General features: G+C 42.3%; 1 protein-coding gene across 5 annotated transcripts in view; it reads left to right on the forward strand.

Annotated features, from left to right (window-relative positions):
* CRYBG1 (crystallin beta-gamma domain containing 1) overlaps positions 1-15737 on the forward strand; it is a 97380-nt gene that overhangs the window by 52531 nt on the left and 29112 nt on the right. For 3 of the 5 annotated variants that reach the window (XM_040551308.1, XM_040551309.1, XM_040551310.1), the window contains 6 exons: positions 2782-4271; positions 9759-11220; positions 11305-11481; positions 13752-13799; positions 13898-14016; positions 15396-15558. In XM_040551308.1, the coding sequence (XP_040407242.1) occupies positions 2782-4271; positions 9759-11220; positions 11305-11481; positions 13752-13799; positions 13898-14016; positions 15396-15558 (3459 nt within the window). Of the gene's footprint in view, positions 1-1658; positions 1738-1811; positions 1830-2781; positions 4272-9758; positions 11221-11304; positions 11482-13751; positions 13800-13897; positions 14017-15395; positions 15559-15737 lie in introns of those variants that run through there. The other 2 variants (XM_040551311.1, XM_040551312.1) reach the window with 2 other exon arrangements.

The raw sequence follows: 15737 nt of genomic DNA on the forward strand, positions 1-15737 counted from the left end.
ACGTTTGAAAGGGGGAGACGTCTCAAAGATAATTAAGTTCCCATGGACTTTATGAAAATCAACTGCTGGGAAGCAAGAAATCCAGATCCACAGTTCAAATAACTAATTTTTTCCAAGTGTAATCTTGCAAACCCAAAGGTTGACTGCAAGTGTAATGACTGTCATGTTGATAATGCAATCCCAACTAATTTAGAGGACTGGCAAGTATTATTCAGTCAAATATTAAGATGCAGATTGACACCATAATAAAGTTAAATTTCCCCTATTTTGGTATTTTAGCAGTTTTGAATATGACTAACGTAGTGCATCCTCCTCACACTTGCAATTACTATGAATTTTCAGACAGTATTACTCATTGCTTATTGGCTTGCGTTAAGTGTTTGTGCAAATTTCACATTATTACTGTTTTTTAGCTAGCAGTGTTCATTACTGTCTCTTTATACCTTCTCTATAATTAGCTAGTACTGGCAATACATACGTAGAGTCAAGAAATTAGATAGTAATTGGGCTGCATTACTCATGATAGTTGTATCAGATATAGGGAAATTTGTAGTTGTTTTTGTTATCACAAAAGCACTTTAACTGTCTGAGCTGTATGAAGTTTATGCAGTCCTTGACGTCCCTCTTGGAGTGTTTTGGTTCTACGGGTTTAAAGAAATTAGTGAAGGGAGGGAAACAAACGACACGAAATTTTCTCATTTGCAGATTATTTCATCAACTCTAAACACACATACACACAAAAACAAATTAGGAGAAACAACCTTGAAGTCGGGGTTATGGTCATTGACTTGGCTATTTGACAGGCACTGGGGACAAGACCTTGACGTGCAGACTCAAGACGTTGTTGCTGGTACACTTGGTTACCAGTTGTATGAGCAAAACGCTTAAGAAAGGTGGGCAAAGACAAAGGATCACAGGTATTTTTGTTTGGTTGCAGTATGATATGCTAACTATACATATGAATTTCCTCGTTTGAGGTTTTTTGCATTTTTTCATGTGCTTGGGCAAGCTTAGTTGCTGCACATCGCTTCGCCAGTAGTAGATAGGGGCTCCCCAGGAACCGAGACCACGTTTCATAACTCCCGCTTGGAGGAGTTTTTATTCGAGGCCAGTCGTTGGCCTGCTGATGATGCAAAAATAAATAACCTGCTGCTTTTTCACCCGGAGGAGGAAGCGTAAAAAACGCCCGATTTCTTCAGTAGCCGGAGGCCCAGACTCGCTGTGGGCGGTTGACCTGTTGTCTCCGCCGCCCCCGCGCGGGGCCCTCAGAAGCGCCCGCGTGAGAGCGGCGTGGTCCTTCCTGTCGAGGCTGTTCCACTTCACAGAAGTCATTAAGCCTTAATTAGAAGACGACTAGTTCAGCCCTCATTAAACATTCAATACTAATTGAGCGCCCGGGGAGAGCGCCGGCACCACGAGGCCGCGGAGTCACTCTCACGCCGCCCGGGCCGGGGCCGCCCCCGCCACCACCCCCTGCAGCCCGGCCCCCGGCGCTCCGGGCTCGGCCGCCCTCAGGTGTCCCTTCCCCCGGCCCTGCCCGGCCCGGCTCGGCTCAGGCGCTCGGCAGCGCCCCGCCGCGAAGGCTCAGCGCCGTGCCCGGCCAGGTGGAGCCGCTGCCCGCGGCGTAGGGGCGGGCCGGGCCGGGGCGGGCCGGGGCGAGGCGAGGCGGAGCGGAGCGGGCAGACGGCCGGCGCCGGGCTAGCGGCGCGGTGTGGGGCAGCAGCGCCGGGCCGGGCGGTGAGTGGTGGGGCTCGGCTCAACGAGGCCAGGCACCCGCCTCGGAGCCGGGCGACGATGGGGCGAGGCGGCCGGGGCAGAGCTGCGAGGGGGTGAAGCCTGCCGAGGCTCCGTGCCGGGGCGGGGAAGGGCGGCGGCAGCCGGGGGGAGCCTTCCCTGCTAACACCGGGTGTGGAGGGCGCTGAGGGGCGGCTGGAAGGCGCTGGGGCAGCCCGGGCACGGGGCAGGAGGCACGGCCGGCCCCTGCTGCAAGGGTTCTCCAAATCCCTGCTTGGGGATGCGCGGCTCGAAAGGCGGTGCTGGTCGCGGCGGCGTTTAAAAAGTGCTAATGTATTAAAATGCAAATGCCCCTGTGTGCTCGGCTGGGCTGTTGCGTGTTTCCTGTTTACCGCGTTAATTAGAAGTTGTAAGGGGAAACTTCGCTGAGAGAAATGCAGGGCAGCGTTTGACCCAGTAATGCGCGTTGAGTGATGCAGTGGCTTTTATTGTTCTCGGCTTTCTAACCCAAAACACAAACCAAATGCGTACAGGACTTCATTAAGGAAAAACGAAAAAAGTGTAACACGGCTTACACCTTTGAAACTCCTGTCTATAAGCAGAAGCCTCAGATCTAACAGCCAACGTGGAAAGAAAAGTTAAGCTCCCCGCTCTTTTTCCGACACGTAAAACTTTGACCAAGCGTTATGTGTCCCAAATCCTGCAAACTCAGAGATGCTTTCCTCTGTTACTTTGCATATTATTAATTAAATTGTGCAGTAGTTTGAGATCTGGGACATATAACACTGGTGTTGTAAGGCAAGGTGAGCATACCTGTAAACAAGCACAGGCTAAAACCTACTGAATCTTGGGATTCTAACTGTTCTTGAGTTGGCTTGTTTGTTTTGAGAACTCATATTTTTCAGTAAGCAGTTAGGTTTTCTTCTTGTTTGTTTTGCTTTCCCATTTATCATATCCTTTTAATTTCAAGGTGGTATTAACACATACATACTTATTAAAGAAACGCGTTTGGCATTAACCAAATGTTTTGTTTGTTTGTTTTTCTAGTCCACCTCACAATTTCCAGATTGTTCGAGAGAAGAGCACAAAAAGAAACCGGTTTTGGAAAGACTTGGAAATTTATTTGGTACAGGGAAAAGGAAAAATGTCAAAAGTTCGTTAGATCACACTTCACATTGGAAAGGGGAGAGGTTGGTTTTGCCTCACAAAGTGCAGCCAATATACTGTAGACATATAAAAGAAGGACCTGAAGCTCTTCCAGTACAGAAGCAAGTGAGAAACGGGAGTGGCGTCTCTGAGACACAGGAATATAATTTCAGTGGGGAAGTAGGATCTCTGTATCACGATACGATTTCAGAATGGAGTGGTAGAGGAGTCTCTTCTGACAGCGAGTGGTCGCCAGATTGGAGCAGCAGCAGTGAAACCATTAAAAACTCTTTCTTTGAGAGTAGCCTGAATGTGGAAACGTTGGAACCAGAGAAGGAGTCTGTCACAGATATAAATAATTCCACAACTCCAGATTTTATAAAAAGCTTGAGGAATTTGTCTAGTGAAGATTTAGAAAAGAGTATCTTAAGCCACAAGCAGCTAGTGAACACGTGGGTGTCTGAGGAGCCTGGGCATGCAACGTCAAAGGATTTGCCATACAAGCTGGAAACTGTGGCAAGTGAACGCCCACATTCTGCTAGAGTGCTAACAGTTGATATCTATCTTAGAAAAACAGACGAACTCCTTAATGAACCTGTGACTGTTATATCAGAAGAAAGTTGTGGTGATTCAGACACAATGGATAAGAAATCTGCTAATAAAAGATCTGGAAAAAGAAGAAAATCTCAGTCATCTAGTGATATTCCAAATGGAGAGAGAAACCAGACCGAGAATACTGCAAGAGAAGATTCCGTTTTTGAGGATGATGTCCCTTCTGAGGTGTTTTCAGACAAGGTTATAAACTCGGAAAGAAAACTGAAGTCTCCTCAACAGACTCCTGAAAGGAATTCCTTTTCCCCAGGTAATAACCCGGACCTAAAAGTTGTATCTTCTCACAAAGGCACATCCAAAAACGAAACTGACAAATGTAAACAGCAGATCTCAACCACGACCCCCGCAAGAAGAAGATCATATAAAAAGAACCAGTTGGATGCTGTTCCCACTTCCCCTACTGGTTTGAAGAGTCAGATAAAAGATTACTCCTCAAAAAGGCAACCTTTAGCATCAACGGAGAGTACCCCAGTGACAAAAAGAACTTCAGTGGAAAAGGGAACTACACCTGGGGCTTTTGGGGAAGACAGTATGGAGTCTCCTAAAGCTTCTTTGGCCGATAAGACAGAAAACAATGCCTTGGCGTCTGCTGAAGGCAGAAATGAAACCAAGACAGGAAAGCATGGTAATGATTCTGATGGAAGAGCTTTCTCGCGTACCGATGGGATTAAAAATGGAGACCTATGTATGTCAGCTGAGAGACAGACAAGTTCTGATTTAGACAGCTTGAAGCTGAAGAGTTTGGATGCTTCCAAAATAGTCACGACAAAAATTAGCCTGTAAGTAACATAAACTACAGTTTACCTTCTCACCGTAGCTGTAATTTTGCCTATATTTGTATTTAAGATTGCATAGGAGCACTGGCTATGTATTTGTTATTTAGGTTATTTTCAACTAATTAAAAACTGGGGTTTGTTTGTTTGTTTGTTTTGGATCGTATTTACAGTTACCACTTAACAAACACTGTAATATGCATGTGTTAGAAAAATAATTCTTTCATGTAGAGGCAGTTTATGTCAGTTTTGTTATATGGAATAATGTAATAAGCATAAAAGCTGCGCTGTCGTCATTGTTGCCCCTTTTGTTGCTCGGATTAGCTCAGCTCTCATTGACCTTAATGTGGTTTTGCTGTTTCCAGTCAACTGAGGATCCGGTTGAAGATTTTGTACATTAAAATCCCCGAATTAGGAATGTGTTCAGGTTATGCTTTGAAGCAGCAGCAGGTCTGCTCAGCTGTTATTTTAAGAAGAAATGTAGGATGCAATGTAGAACTTACTTGGTACTTCAAATGATATGGTAAATCCTACTCCAGAAATTTGAATACTTATGACGGCGACTAAATGGATGTGCAGGATGAAGCATGTAAATTCTTACGCATGGGCATAACATCAGGTATTTGCAGAATTATGCATCTGTTAGTTTGCAGAACTTGGTTTTAAAGAGGTTGTCCTCTGTCAAGCAGATGTGATCTGCGCTTTCCTTAGTGTTACAAAAAGGCGGATGTGTTTGTTGCTTGTGCTGTTATCAATAGTCTGATTCCAGCTATTGATTTCCTGGGTTCATTATAGTTTGGTTCTACAGTGAATCATCTTACTGCATTTGTTATTTCTGTTGTTTGACTTTCATGGGTACGTAATAGCAGGATTGCTGTCCTCTCTCTGCTGTATTGATTTGTAGGTCCTGTCAGAGTCCACCTGAGGGACACGGAGTGTTCAGAATCGTCTTCCTCTTGTGTTAGAGGGTCAGAAGAGTTCAATGTTAGAGCTTAAGAAGCACACAGGCTTCCAGCTGTGCTTCTCACATCTGTGAAGTATAGAAACTTTAGGAAAAATAGGAACATATTCTTTGCACAATTCGTGAAACCCTACATCTATTTTGCTCCTTTTTAACTGAATTAAAACCACCTCATTCTGATGGTTTAATTGTCGTATTTTTGTGCATGGTGATGCTTTGCCATCTGGCAGCAGAGACCACAAATCTTAATCTCTGAAGTTGTGTACCTTTACAGCTTTGAAGGAAAGTAGCCCGCATATTTTTCTCTTTGTGTCACTGTCATTAGTGCTGATAAAGTTACCAGTGCTCGCATAGCTGGGTTTTGTTTTTCCGAGTATCTGCGTGGCTTGCTGTACAGGGAATTATCTTCTGCTGTGCTCTTAAGGTAATAGACGAGTACCCCTTCTGACAGCTTTCATCCTGATGAACAAACAGCCTGTTGTGTTTCACCTGGTGTTGTGGGCTGTGTGGCACTTGGTGCCCTGACTTCAGCAGCTGCTACAAGAACTTTAGCCCAGGGTGGGGACTGCCCTGGTGCTTCAAGGTTCCTGATGCGCCCAATAGATACTATTGCACAGTACCTGGCAGTTTCTCTAGCCAGAGGAATTGATACGGCCCAATTACCCGGTGTAATTTGTGGTCATTGATGAGAACACGTGAACTAGAAACCTGAATGTGAACTAAACTGCTATAAAATGGGAAAGGAAAAGTGTAATGATGCCGTTACTAGAAGGTTTGTTTGTGTTCTCTTCTTACTGCTTTGAACTAGAGAACAGCTGCTCTTTCCATTTTTAAAGGTTAAAAATTACCCTTAGATACTCCACACTTTTTCAGTTTGAAAAACACTGATTTACTCAAAGGCTCCTTTGACTCCTGTAAAATGGAATAACCAAAGTAGTTTTCACTTAAAATAAAAATACATAATGTCTGTTACTGATGACATTGTGCCAATTCCGGTAATCAAAATACTTTAGGGACATTCTCAAAAGAAGTTGGTTTTGCTGGTTCTCTGCAAGCAGTGATAGCACTTTCTCTCTTCTCTTTTTATGTCTGTGTAAAGTGGGACTTGGAAGTCACAGGATGCTTTGCTTTTAGCTTTTGAAAGCAGAATTTACCAGGTCTGAGATTAAACTTAGGTTTGTGTTACCTCTTATTCAGCACATAAAACCTCAGGCAGTAGTTACTTTGATGTGCTTCACGAAATTCTTGGCTTTAGTTGTCGTATTTGATTTTCAGACATGTTTTTTTAGTTGCCTTTGTGTCTGTGCCCACTTGTTGAATTATTCTGCTCCGTTAACATGCCGTTTTTCTTTGCTTGCCTCAATCTGATGTTCTGGCATCAGTTACGTGCTTGACAAGGTCGTTTGGACAGAAAGCTTCAGATATGAGTCACCTTCCGTTTCTGACTGTGTTAGAAGAGGGTTAACTGCTTGCTTCCACAGGTAAACTGCAAGGTATAGCCTAAGAGAAGGACATTGGTATTCCTCTTGTTCTTGCTTGTTCCTGGCTAGCAAACAGTTTGCAGATCAGCAGTGGGTGGCAGGAATCAGCCACACCAGGAGGTGTGTAGGAGTGTTTGTACCATTACTTGAATCCATCTCTTGGTGTTTTCCCCCATACTAGATGGGAGACTTAAAGGCTACTCAATCAGCTTGCCCTCCTTTTAAACAGTCTTAGAAGTTGAGAGATGCATCCTTCAGCTGTATCGTAAATCAGCGTTGTTCAGCGTGGGGAGAGGTGTAATGAGAGGCTTAGCCACACGAGGCCAGCCCTGCTGGATGGGGCTCCGAGGCTGAGCTTTCCACTGCTCTTCGGGCTCAGCTGTTTGTCTGCTGCTGTGCAGAAATACTGACGCGTAAAGTACAGGCTGCCGAAGCAGTTGTTAGTGTAAATTTGCAGAGCTCGAAAGTATACCTTTGAGGTGTCAGCTGCTCGTTTCCATAAGTTGTAGGTGCGGCTGATAACTATCAGTGTTAACTGTTGCACTTGTTTGTGTCAAGGCGTACAAGGAAAGAAGGATTTTATTAGGAAGATGCGTGTTGGTCCGTTGAAACACGTGTATTGGTGCAAGTGATGGGCTGACGAAAGGATGGTGTGGGAATGAGGCTGTTCAGATCCCCAGGCTGTTAGTGACACCCCTTGAAGTACAGGCAGAAGGAAAGGAGAAGTACCACCGTTGTGAAGTCTGTTGTTCGGCGGGTGAAGGTGAAGCCTGGACTGGCAGGCTTAAGTGTAGGCTGGCAGGAGCACAGCCAGCAGGTCGAAGGAGACGGGGTTTGGTGCTCGTGAGGCTGAATTTGGGCCGCGTTGAGGAGTGCTGTCTTCTCTCCCCTTCCAAATCTGTTCCTCAGGCACAAGAGAGATGATTGCAAACTGTAGTGAGCCTGGTGGCGGGCTGCTAAGAAGGTGGTGGCACTGGGGTACACCATGTGAGGAGAAGCTGGAGCACTTTGGTTTGTTCAGCGGGGAGAAGGATTTGGGTACCGTACTCTACCATCATCTCTACCTATCTCCACAGGCGTCAGGAAGGCAGAGCAGCTTCTTCTCTGGCATGCACTGAAGGGACAATGGCCGTGGTTGCAAGTTGCAACAATGCTCTTTCAGTGGGATGCCAGGCAAAAATAGTTCAGAGGGGCCGACCTGCTGCAGTGCTCCTCTAGTGAGTTTGGGAAGTACCCATCATGGGAGATACTCAGAACTTGGTCAGACAAAGGCATCGGTAGCCTTGAAGCTGCCCCTGCTTGGAGTGGGAAGCTGGACTAGATGACCTCTAGAGGTCCCTTTCTTGTACATGTTTTCAGAAAAGAAAAAAACACCATAAAGTAATTTAACTTTGAAAAGTTTAGGGAAAAACAGTTGTATTGGAAATGAAACTTAGGGTCTAAATATCTCAAATTTTATGTTGTGTGATACCTTCCTCCTCTCAGAAGGAGGATTTCAGTTTTCCAAGTGATTTTTATTAGCTTCTGTTTGAGGTATGGCCGGTCAGTCACCTTGTAAGTTTGCTCTTTCCTGTTGTATTGGTCTCGTGTTCTTCATGGGAGCCTGCCAGCTGGAGCAGGCTGGTAGCTACAGTGAGCGCTGTCAGGAAGTCTTCTAAAATACCTGGAGATTGTAACAGTTACTTTCTGTATAGTTTCTTAGGCAGCTCCTTTTGGGTTCCTCCTGGTGTGGTGGTAAGTTTGTTCCTTGTGCTTTTCCCAAGAAAAGAAGCTTGTGCAATGGTAGGATTTATTTCTTGCTTGGGCTGCGTTTCTCAAAAAAGAGGAGAAAGGAGTATTTCCGGTACTATTTTTTTTTTTTGTGTTAATTCACTCGTACCTCCCTACTTCATTAGGCTAAAGAGCTGTCTGGCAGCTCCGTGAACAGTTTGTGCTGGAAAAAAGGAACAAAACGCGTGAATACCAGAATCGTTGATAGAGCTTATCAGGCCCCTGCAAGCTGATTTTTAATCATCTCCCACTGTTTTTAGTTTTGTTTCTGCATATCCTCTTGCTGCTGAATGCCTCCAGTTTCCTTTTTGGAGAGCAGCTCTGACTTTGAGGTGACAGTGGGCTGCTTGGCACTCCTTGTATCGGACAGATAAATTTTGAAGACATGCCCCGCTTTTTCACAGCTGCTCATATTGTTCCTGCAGCAGCAGGTGACGCAGACAAATGGAATGCGTTTTCCTGGATCTAGGTATTCAGATGAAGGAGGTTTAAAATGGTCACCCGTGCATCAGCAGCCTTCTGCCATAGCATGCAAGTACTTTGCGCTGTGCCCTCATTTTCCAGCCACTCTGGTGGAGAAGTCTCTACAAGTGTTTCCCAACTCAATTCTTGTAAATCAGCAGGGTTAGTTTACACAATTTAAATTGTTTGCTGACTTTACCTGAAGGAAATGGGAGAGTCCTCACATGTGGTGTTGGCTTAGCCAAATAGTGCTGAGCACCTGCAGTGGATCGGGGACTATGATCTTTTCCACCAGCAATAATGAATCCGGAAGAGGTCTTTCACTTGATTTAAGGTTGCTTCTGCAGGACAAGGACTGCAAAGAATCTGAGCAGATGTCTTCAGAACTTGTTGGAGAGGTATATTCAAATGTTAACCAACTCATTATCACCTTAATGAATTGGGATTTGTTTCCTAAGCTCTGTAGGGAATTGCATGTGTATAATTTATTCTGCCTATTCACTGTTAAATTTTAATGTCTGTCAGTCATAAGTAGTTCTCTGCCTCATTTGCAGATGCTGTAGGCTGCTGTGTTTCTGTTTTACAGAGCATTAAAGTATTAGGTGCATGTTTGAAATGTATTCTTATTTAGCGTCTAATTTATTTTTGCTGTTGTTCACGTAGCTGCTCCTTTTTAAATTCCTTTTGAGATACCGAAATTTAAACTGAATGTGCCTATGGAAAAAATCATTATAATGCTGCATTTTATTGTTTTAAAAACTGTTAAAAGTCTTTTCAAGATTACTGAAACTTATAACTATATCACTTTGCTTCCTGTAGTCCAGCCAAGCCGAAGAACGTAGAACTGAATTTTAAAGCGCCTACAAATCAAGACAGTTTAGAAAGTGAGCAGGATACTCTTGAAAAACCAGTTAATAAAACTAATAGCAGCATTGCCAACAAAATCTCCTTGTTTGAAAATAAATGCGCTAACCAGAGCCAGAGGCCTCCTGACGTCTCTGCTTCAAAAAATAGTACTGTACCAAGCACATTTGTTGGCAGAGCAAAGCTGAAATTTGGAAAACAACCTAAGGAAAGTGAATTGCCTGATAAAACGTTAAATAAGCAAAACAGTCGCCAGAAGATATTTGAGAATGGCACATCAGAGAAAGAAAGCACTGTGGAATTAAAAGGCAAAAATGAAGAAGTCTCTGCATCTCATGAGGATGTTGGGAAGGCAACAGAACTTAAAGTAAAGGCTGCAATATCCCTTTTTAACCAAAATAGCAAAATTGATGCTAGCGGTGTCTCTCTGAAGCATCTTGATCCAGACTTAACCACAGCTAAAAAAGAAAGTTCACCTTTTAAACTGTCTTTGCTCTCACCTGTTAAAAGTGAAAGCGCTCAAGACAATTCCTCTCAGAGAAATAACACAAGCTCAGAATTCCCCAGAAATGAAGAAAAGGTGCTATCAGACACAGAGGTTTTATCACCTAGCAATGACGATAAATGTCCTCTACAATCTCCTCAGGTTTCTAAATCAGAACCTCAGAAGATGGAAAATGGAGATAAAAAGGCAAAGCCTGGAGACTTGAGCTTCGAGGCACTGCAGCAAGATGACAGCAGTCTAGGTAATATATTGGTGTCAGAGCACAACAACGATGCACAAATGAGCCCAGGCAAAACTTACAATGGCTCTGCTGAAGATGATAGTATTTTTGATTCCCCAACTGACATGAAGAAGTTTGCTGAAACAATAAAAAATTTAGACAGCTCAGTTTGTTTACCACAGAAGAAGAAAAGGTCGAAGCTTCCCAAGTCCCCAGCACCCCACTTTGCAATGCCTCCAATTCATGAAGACAACCTAGAGAAAGTATTTGATCCTAGTGTATTTACCTTTGGGTTGGGACTGAGAAGGGAAAAAACACAGGATCTGTTACCAGCCCAACAGATTAAAATGCAAAGTTTGGAAACGATAGCCAGAGTGAGGCCCAAGCGTGCATCGACAGAGCAGAGCATAATATTTAAAGCCCTGCAGTCATGTAATAGAGACGAACCTGCCTTTACTCAGGAAATAAATGGAAAAGAGGTCAATGATGGTACAGATGGTGAAGTTAAGAGATCCCGTCTTGAAAAAAGCTCACTCTTCTCAAGCTTGCTGTCATCTACATCTAAAGAAAAGTTCCTTAATCCTTCTGTGACTTCAGTAAATAACACAACAGCTTTTACAGCTGAGTCCTCAGGGATGCCTTCTTTACAACAGGATGTTCCTGGGCCCTTCAGCATGCCTCAAAAATCAGAGGTAATAAAGATCATTCATGAAATGCACCCATGCAGGATTCTGTTTAGCTGCTGGATAGCTGTTAATTTTGATTTTGCAATTCAGTGTCTTTCAGATATGAAGTTTCCAAGTTACGTGGAGAAGTACATGCAACCAGATAGCACAAAAAAAGAACTAAGCTTACCAATGCCTAATTATGGGAACCCTGAGAAAAGTTTTTCCAGCTGGTTAGGGACAAGCAGATATGAATCAAATGTCCCCACTGGTTTATTAGATGTGGATGTAAGTATCGTGTCATTTAAAGTCTGTCTGTAAAGTTAACAACTTATATATTTTCTGTAGACAATGTCCGTACGTCATTTTTGTTTTGTTTCCCTTTTTCGTGGGATAGGCATAGATTATAGCTAGACAGAATGAGCATGGGTATAGTAGCAGTTTTATTTGATGTTTGCTACACATGAAAATGAGATGCATGTGATGGCATCTGTTAACGCAATTATGTTTCTGTGTGGTGCCCTTATTCTGAGACTCTTCACAAGTATAAATTGTCTATTTTTTATTGTAAATTGCTAGAATGCTTTCTGCAAACTTCAGAAAACTTCTATCTACTACTTCTTTTGGCACTAATTCCTCTGTTCCTCCAGTAAGACGTTCAGTCATTGCACCGTTAAATGAGTTAACAGAGCAAACTTTCTCAGTCTATCCTTTCTGCTCCCAGTATTCCCATACACTTGGTAGAAGATATATATTCTACAGGAGTAATTTAAGAATTGAATAGTAGTGCTTGTTGAAAGTGCTGCTACAATGGAGGGATGCCCCTTGGTCTGACTCTGAGCACCAGTTTGTCATGAGTAGAGGCAGACCTGCATTCTCCCTCAGAGGCAACTTTACCCTAATGTGGGATAACTGATTTCTATCTTCAGAATTATGAATCAACATGCTATAGTATTCACTGGTTTTGCGGATGTTGGTCATTGCTGTTGCCTAAGAGGACAAGTACGATGAGGAGATTGAGGAACCATGGGAAGAAATATGTTCTCCAAAGTTTAATAGTGATATTAATGTGATTTGTGGAATTGAAGTAGCATATTATAAGCTTGAGAAATACTTTCCCAAAACAAATGGTTATCTGCTGTTACAGTTCTACTAAAATGCATGGGGAAGTAAAAATAAATTCTTCCTTCTTTGCCTTGCAGATAGAAATCAGCCATACTTCCTTGCAGTTTTGAGGATGTAGATTTTCTGTCACAAGAAGTTTTTAATTAATGTGGGGATTTAAGTTAGGGGGTTTACTTGCAGTGGCTTATGTGGCCAGTTAAAAAGGGGTTCCTACTCTGGATGGTGCTGCTAGGATTTCAAAACCTGAATTTGAAACTAAATGACTAATACTGATATTTTGTCACTTAAGTTGTTGTCCCAGAGTGAGTTGCAATATTTCATTAGAATATGGAGGCCTGATGTGGCAAGGGTGTGTATCCACACATCGGACTACTCTTGGGAAAAACCCATTAGGCTCTGTAGGGTTTCAGGACTTCTGCAGCACTGTTGCTGACACTGAAGTGTCTTGTTCAACTTACACAGGAGTCAAAAATGTTTGGATGATGTGTGCCTACTGCACATCTTCCACTGACTAAGATGATGGTGATGAAGAGGCTAAGGGGTAGTGTGAAGGAAAAAAGTAAGGGCAGCCTAAAACAATGACTCTGGTGTTCCTAAAACACAGAGCAAGTTCTAACTGGAATTGAAGCACAGGCTGAAAAACCAGTCGTGCTTCAACTTGTCTTGATGATGCCTACAAAAATCTGATGGTGGTTAGGAGCTCTGTCCTGGGACCGCTGCCTTGCCCTGCGTGGTGGCTAAAATGTTCTTGTTAATTCCCTGCACGTGTTGTTGGTTATCTTAGGCTGTAAGCTCTTTGGGGGGCAGGATCTCTCTCTTCATTTGTATGAATATTATCTAGCAGAGCAGGACCCTATCCAAGAGTGAGCACTCCAGTCTTTGCTAGAAAACTGGACACATAATTGGAACCCTTTATTTATTTGTTTTGAGATCACATGATACAACCACAACTTTTTCCTTATATTCTGTATTGTATAGTTCACCACCGATGAAAAACTATTGTTTTAGATTTTGTATACCTGAGTGTGTTTTATTTGTTCTCAGCATTTTTAGTCTATCATGTTGCATAGAGTCTCGTACTTTTTGAAGAATACTTACCTTGCAACTCTTGTCTGAAGCTTCCGGAATATATAGAAAACTGATAAAAAGGATTTTAAAACATTTCAAATCTGAGATTACTTGTCTCCAGTGAGATGATAATTCAGAGTTTATTTAAAAAAATTAAGAAGTGTGTAATTCATAGTAATATATAGCTCTTCAGAAGGAAGGAATTGAAGGAGGACGTAGGTGTAGGTGAAGTGTTATCAACTTTCTACTGTTCAGAATAATTTTTATTTTTTTGCACTAACTTATTTTAATAGCTGAGCATCTTTATTGAATAGGTTTATGGTTTGTTTTGTATTTGTGACTTTTCTCTCCTTGCTGTCTGTTAGGCACTTTCAAGAAATGGACAAACTAAAATCAATCCCAGACCTGGAAAGGTAAGATCAATTTTATGATCTTCACTGTTCCTCTCTTTATTTAAAAGCATACCAAGATAGAATTATATGTTATTGGTTTTGTTTTGTTTCAAACACAGTTGGTGATATACTGTGAATCAGACTATCAAGAGAATGGTATTGAAGTTTTCCATGACGTTGTGGATTGCAGTTCTTGGGTTCTGTCACCAACAATTTTAGTTAAAGTCGTCAGAGGATGGTAAGAGATAAATTTTAACTCTTTATCATTGATCTGTCCAGAAATCCTTTGGAACAGTACAAGTAGTAATTCATAATAGGCCTACTTTGCAGATGGCAATGTAACGTAGACACATTTGAAAAGTAAATGTGGTATTTATTTTTCCTCCTGCAATAAGAAGTTCTGTGCTAGCTAACTGTGCTGATCATTGGATTTAGTGTTACCATCTGGAGGAGTGTGACATTTTACCCTGTTGGGATGAAAAGACAGAATCTGTTCAGCTTTGCTGCCCTTTGACTCCTCTCTCCTTTAGGGGTTCCTGGGTAGTATTTGAATTGGTGTAAAAGGCTAGCAAAGGATTTTAAAGGTTTTGATGTGGGATTGGGCTGTGTTAATCTGGTTGCAGAAGGTGAATTCCTTGTGCAAAGGTATGAAATGATGCTGTAAAGATAACAGACTATTTCTCTGGTGAGTCCAGAGGGATTTTTTTTCTAAAAGCTAGTTTGTATGAGAGTAATTCAAAACAAGTTCATCTCCTACTTTCTCTGCAGCATTAAAGAACAGTCATTACTGGCGTGGATGATAGCATGGCAAGTTAAGCTGTGACCAGGCTATAATACAGTCAAACAGCAGGTTCTCAAAAGGAACGATCCAATAGAAAGCTGGAGAAACAAGGGCCAGCTGCAGTAGGAGATACTTACTAGGAAGCGTGCTGATTTCTGAACGAAAGTCTTTTGGTCTTTGTGAACCAGGACTCTCTTCTTGTCCAGCATGGTTTTCAGTTTCACTAAGGAGCTGTTTTTATTTCTTTTTTCCTTACCTGCAACTGAGAGCTCTAGGGGAGTGTATTATATTTGCAGATGGATATAGTTTTTTTTATCTAGTTAGCTATTGAAACCTGCAGCTAAAAATGAAGTTGTACTTGTCTTCTGAACAGTCTTATCATCCTTCTGCACATCTATACCAGCCTGTGTAGAACTCCAGGCTGCTGTTCACAGGATTCAAGTATCTTGTCTGTTTATACATGACACAGCAGTCTGCAGTGTCAACATTTTCTGACCTACAAATTGGTTCTGATTAATATCTCATGCAAAAGTCTGGTATACATAGACAGCACTCCTGCTGCCCCAGATCATCAGTTTAAAGAGGGTGGAGGAGGAGTTTTTGATTAAATTACAAAGTCAGCAGTAGGCATCTTTGTTTTTATCATTGCTTTTAAAAATATCACAGAGACCAGAAGTGACTTGCATCAGCTGTGTTGGGTCATTTAGCTGTATTGGGGTGGCATGGAGGGTCTAGAAATAATACTTCTTGTGGAAAAAAAAAGTTATTAAATGGGAGCATGATTTTGGAAATCGCACTTGGTAAAATGACATGAGATTATTTTTTTTTATTTTAAGCTGGATACTCTATGAGAAACCAAATTTTGAAGGCCCCTCTGTTCCTCTGGAGGAAGGAGAGCTGGAACTCTCAGATATCTGGGGTGCGAGTATTTCTGAAGAACAAAATGAATGCAAATCTCTAAAGCCTGTGGTGATTGGTTCAATAAGACATGTTGTTAAGGCAAGTAATGTAATTAAAGAAAATCTTATATAAAGAGAGAAGTTTTTTTTGGTGAAGTTTTATACTGATATAAAAATTCAGTCTTCGAGGTTGAATTTCTTGTGTAATCACAAAATAAATGTGGGTGGATGGGGGTGGTGGTTGTTGTTGTTTTGTTTGTTTAGTAATAGAGATTCTGG

This window comes from Cygnus olor, chromosome 3, assembly GCF_009769625.2.
Source record: "Cygnus olor isolate bCygOlo1 chromosome 3, bCygOlo1.pri.v2, whole genome shotgun sequence".
In the NCBI taxonomy this organism is placed as follows: Eukaryota; Metazoa; Chordata; class Aves; order Anseriformes; family Anatidae; genus Cygnus; species Cygnus olor.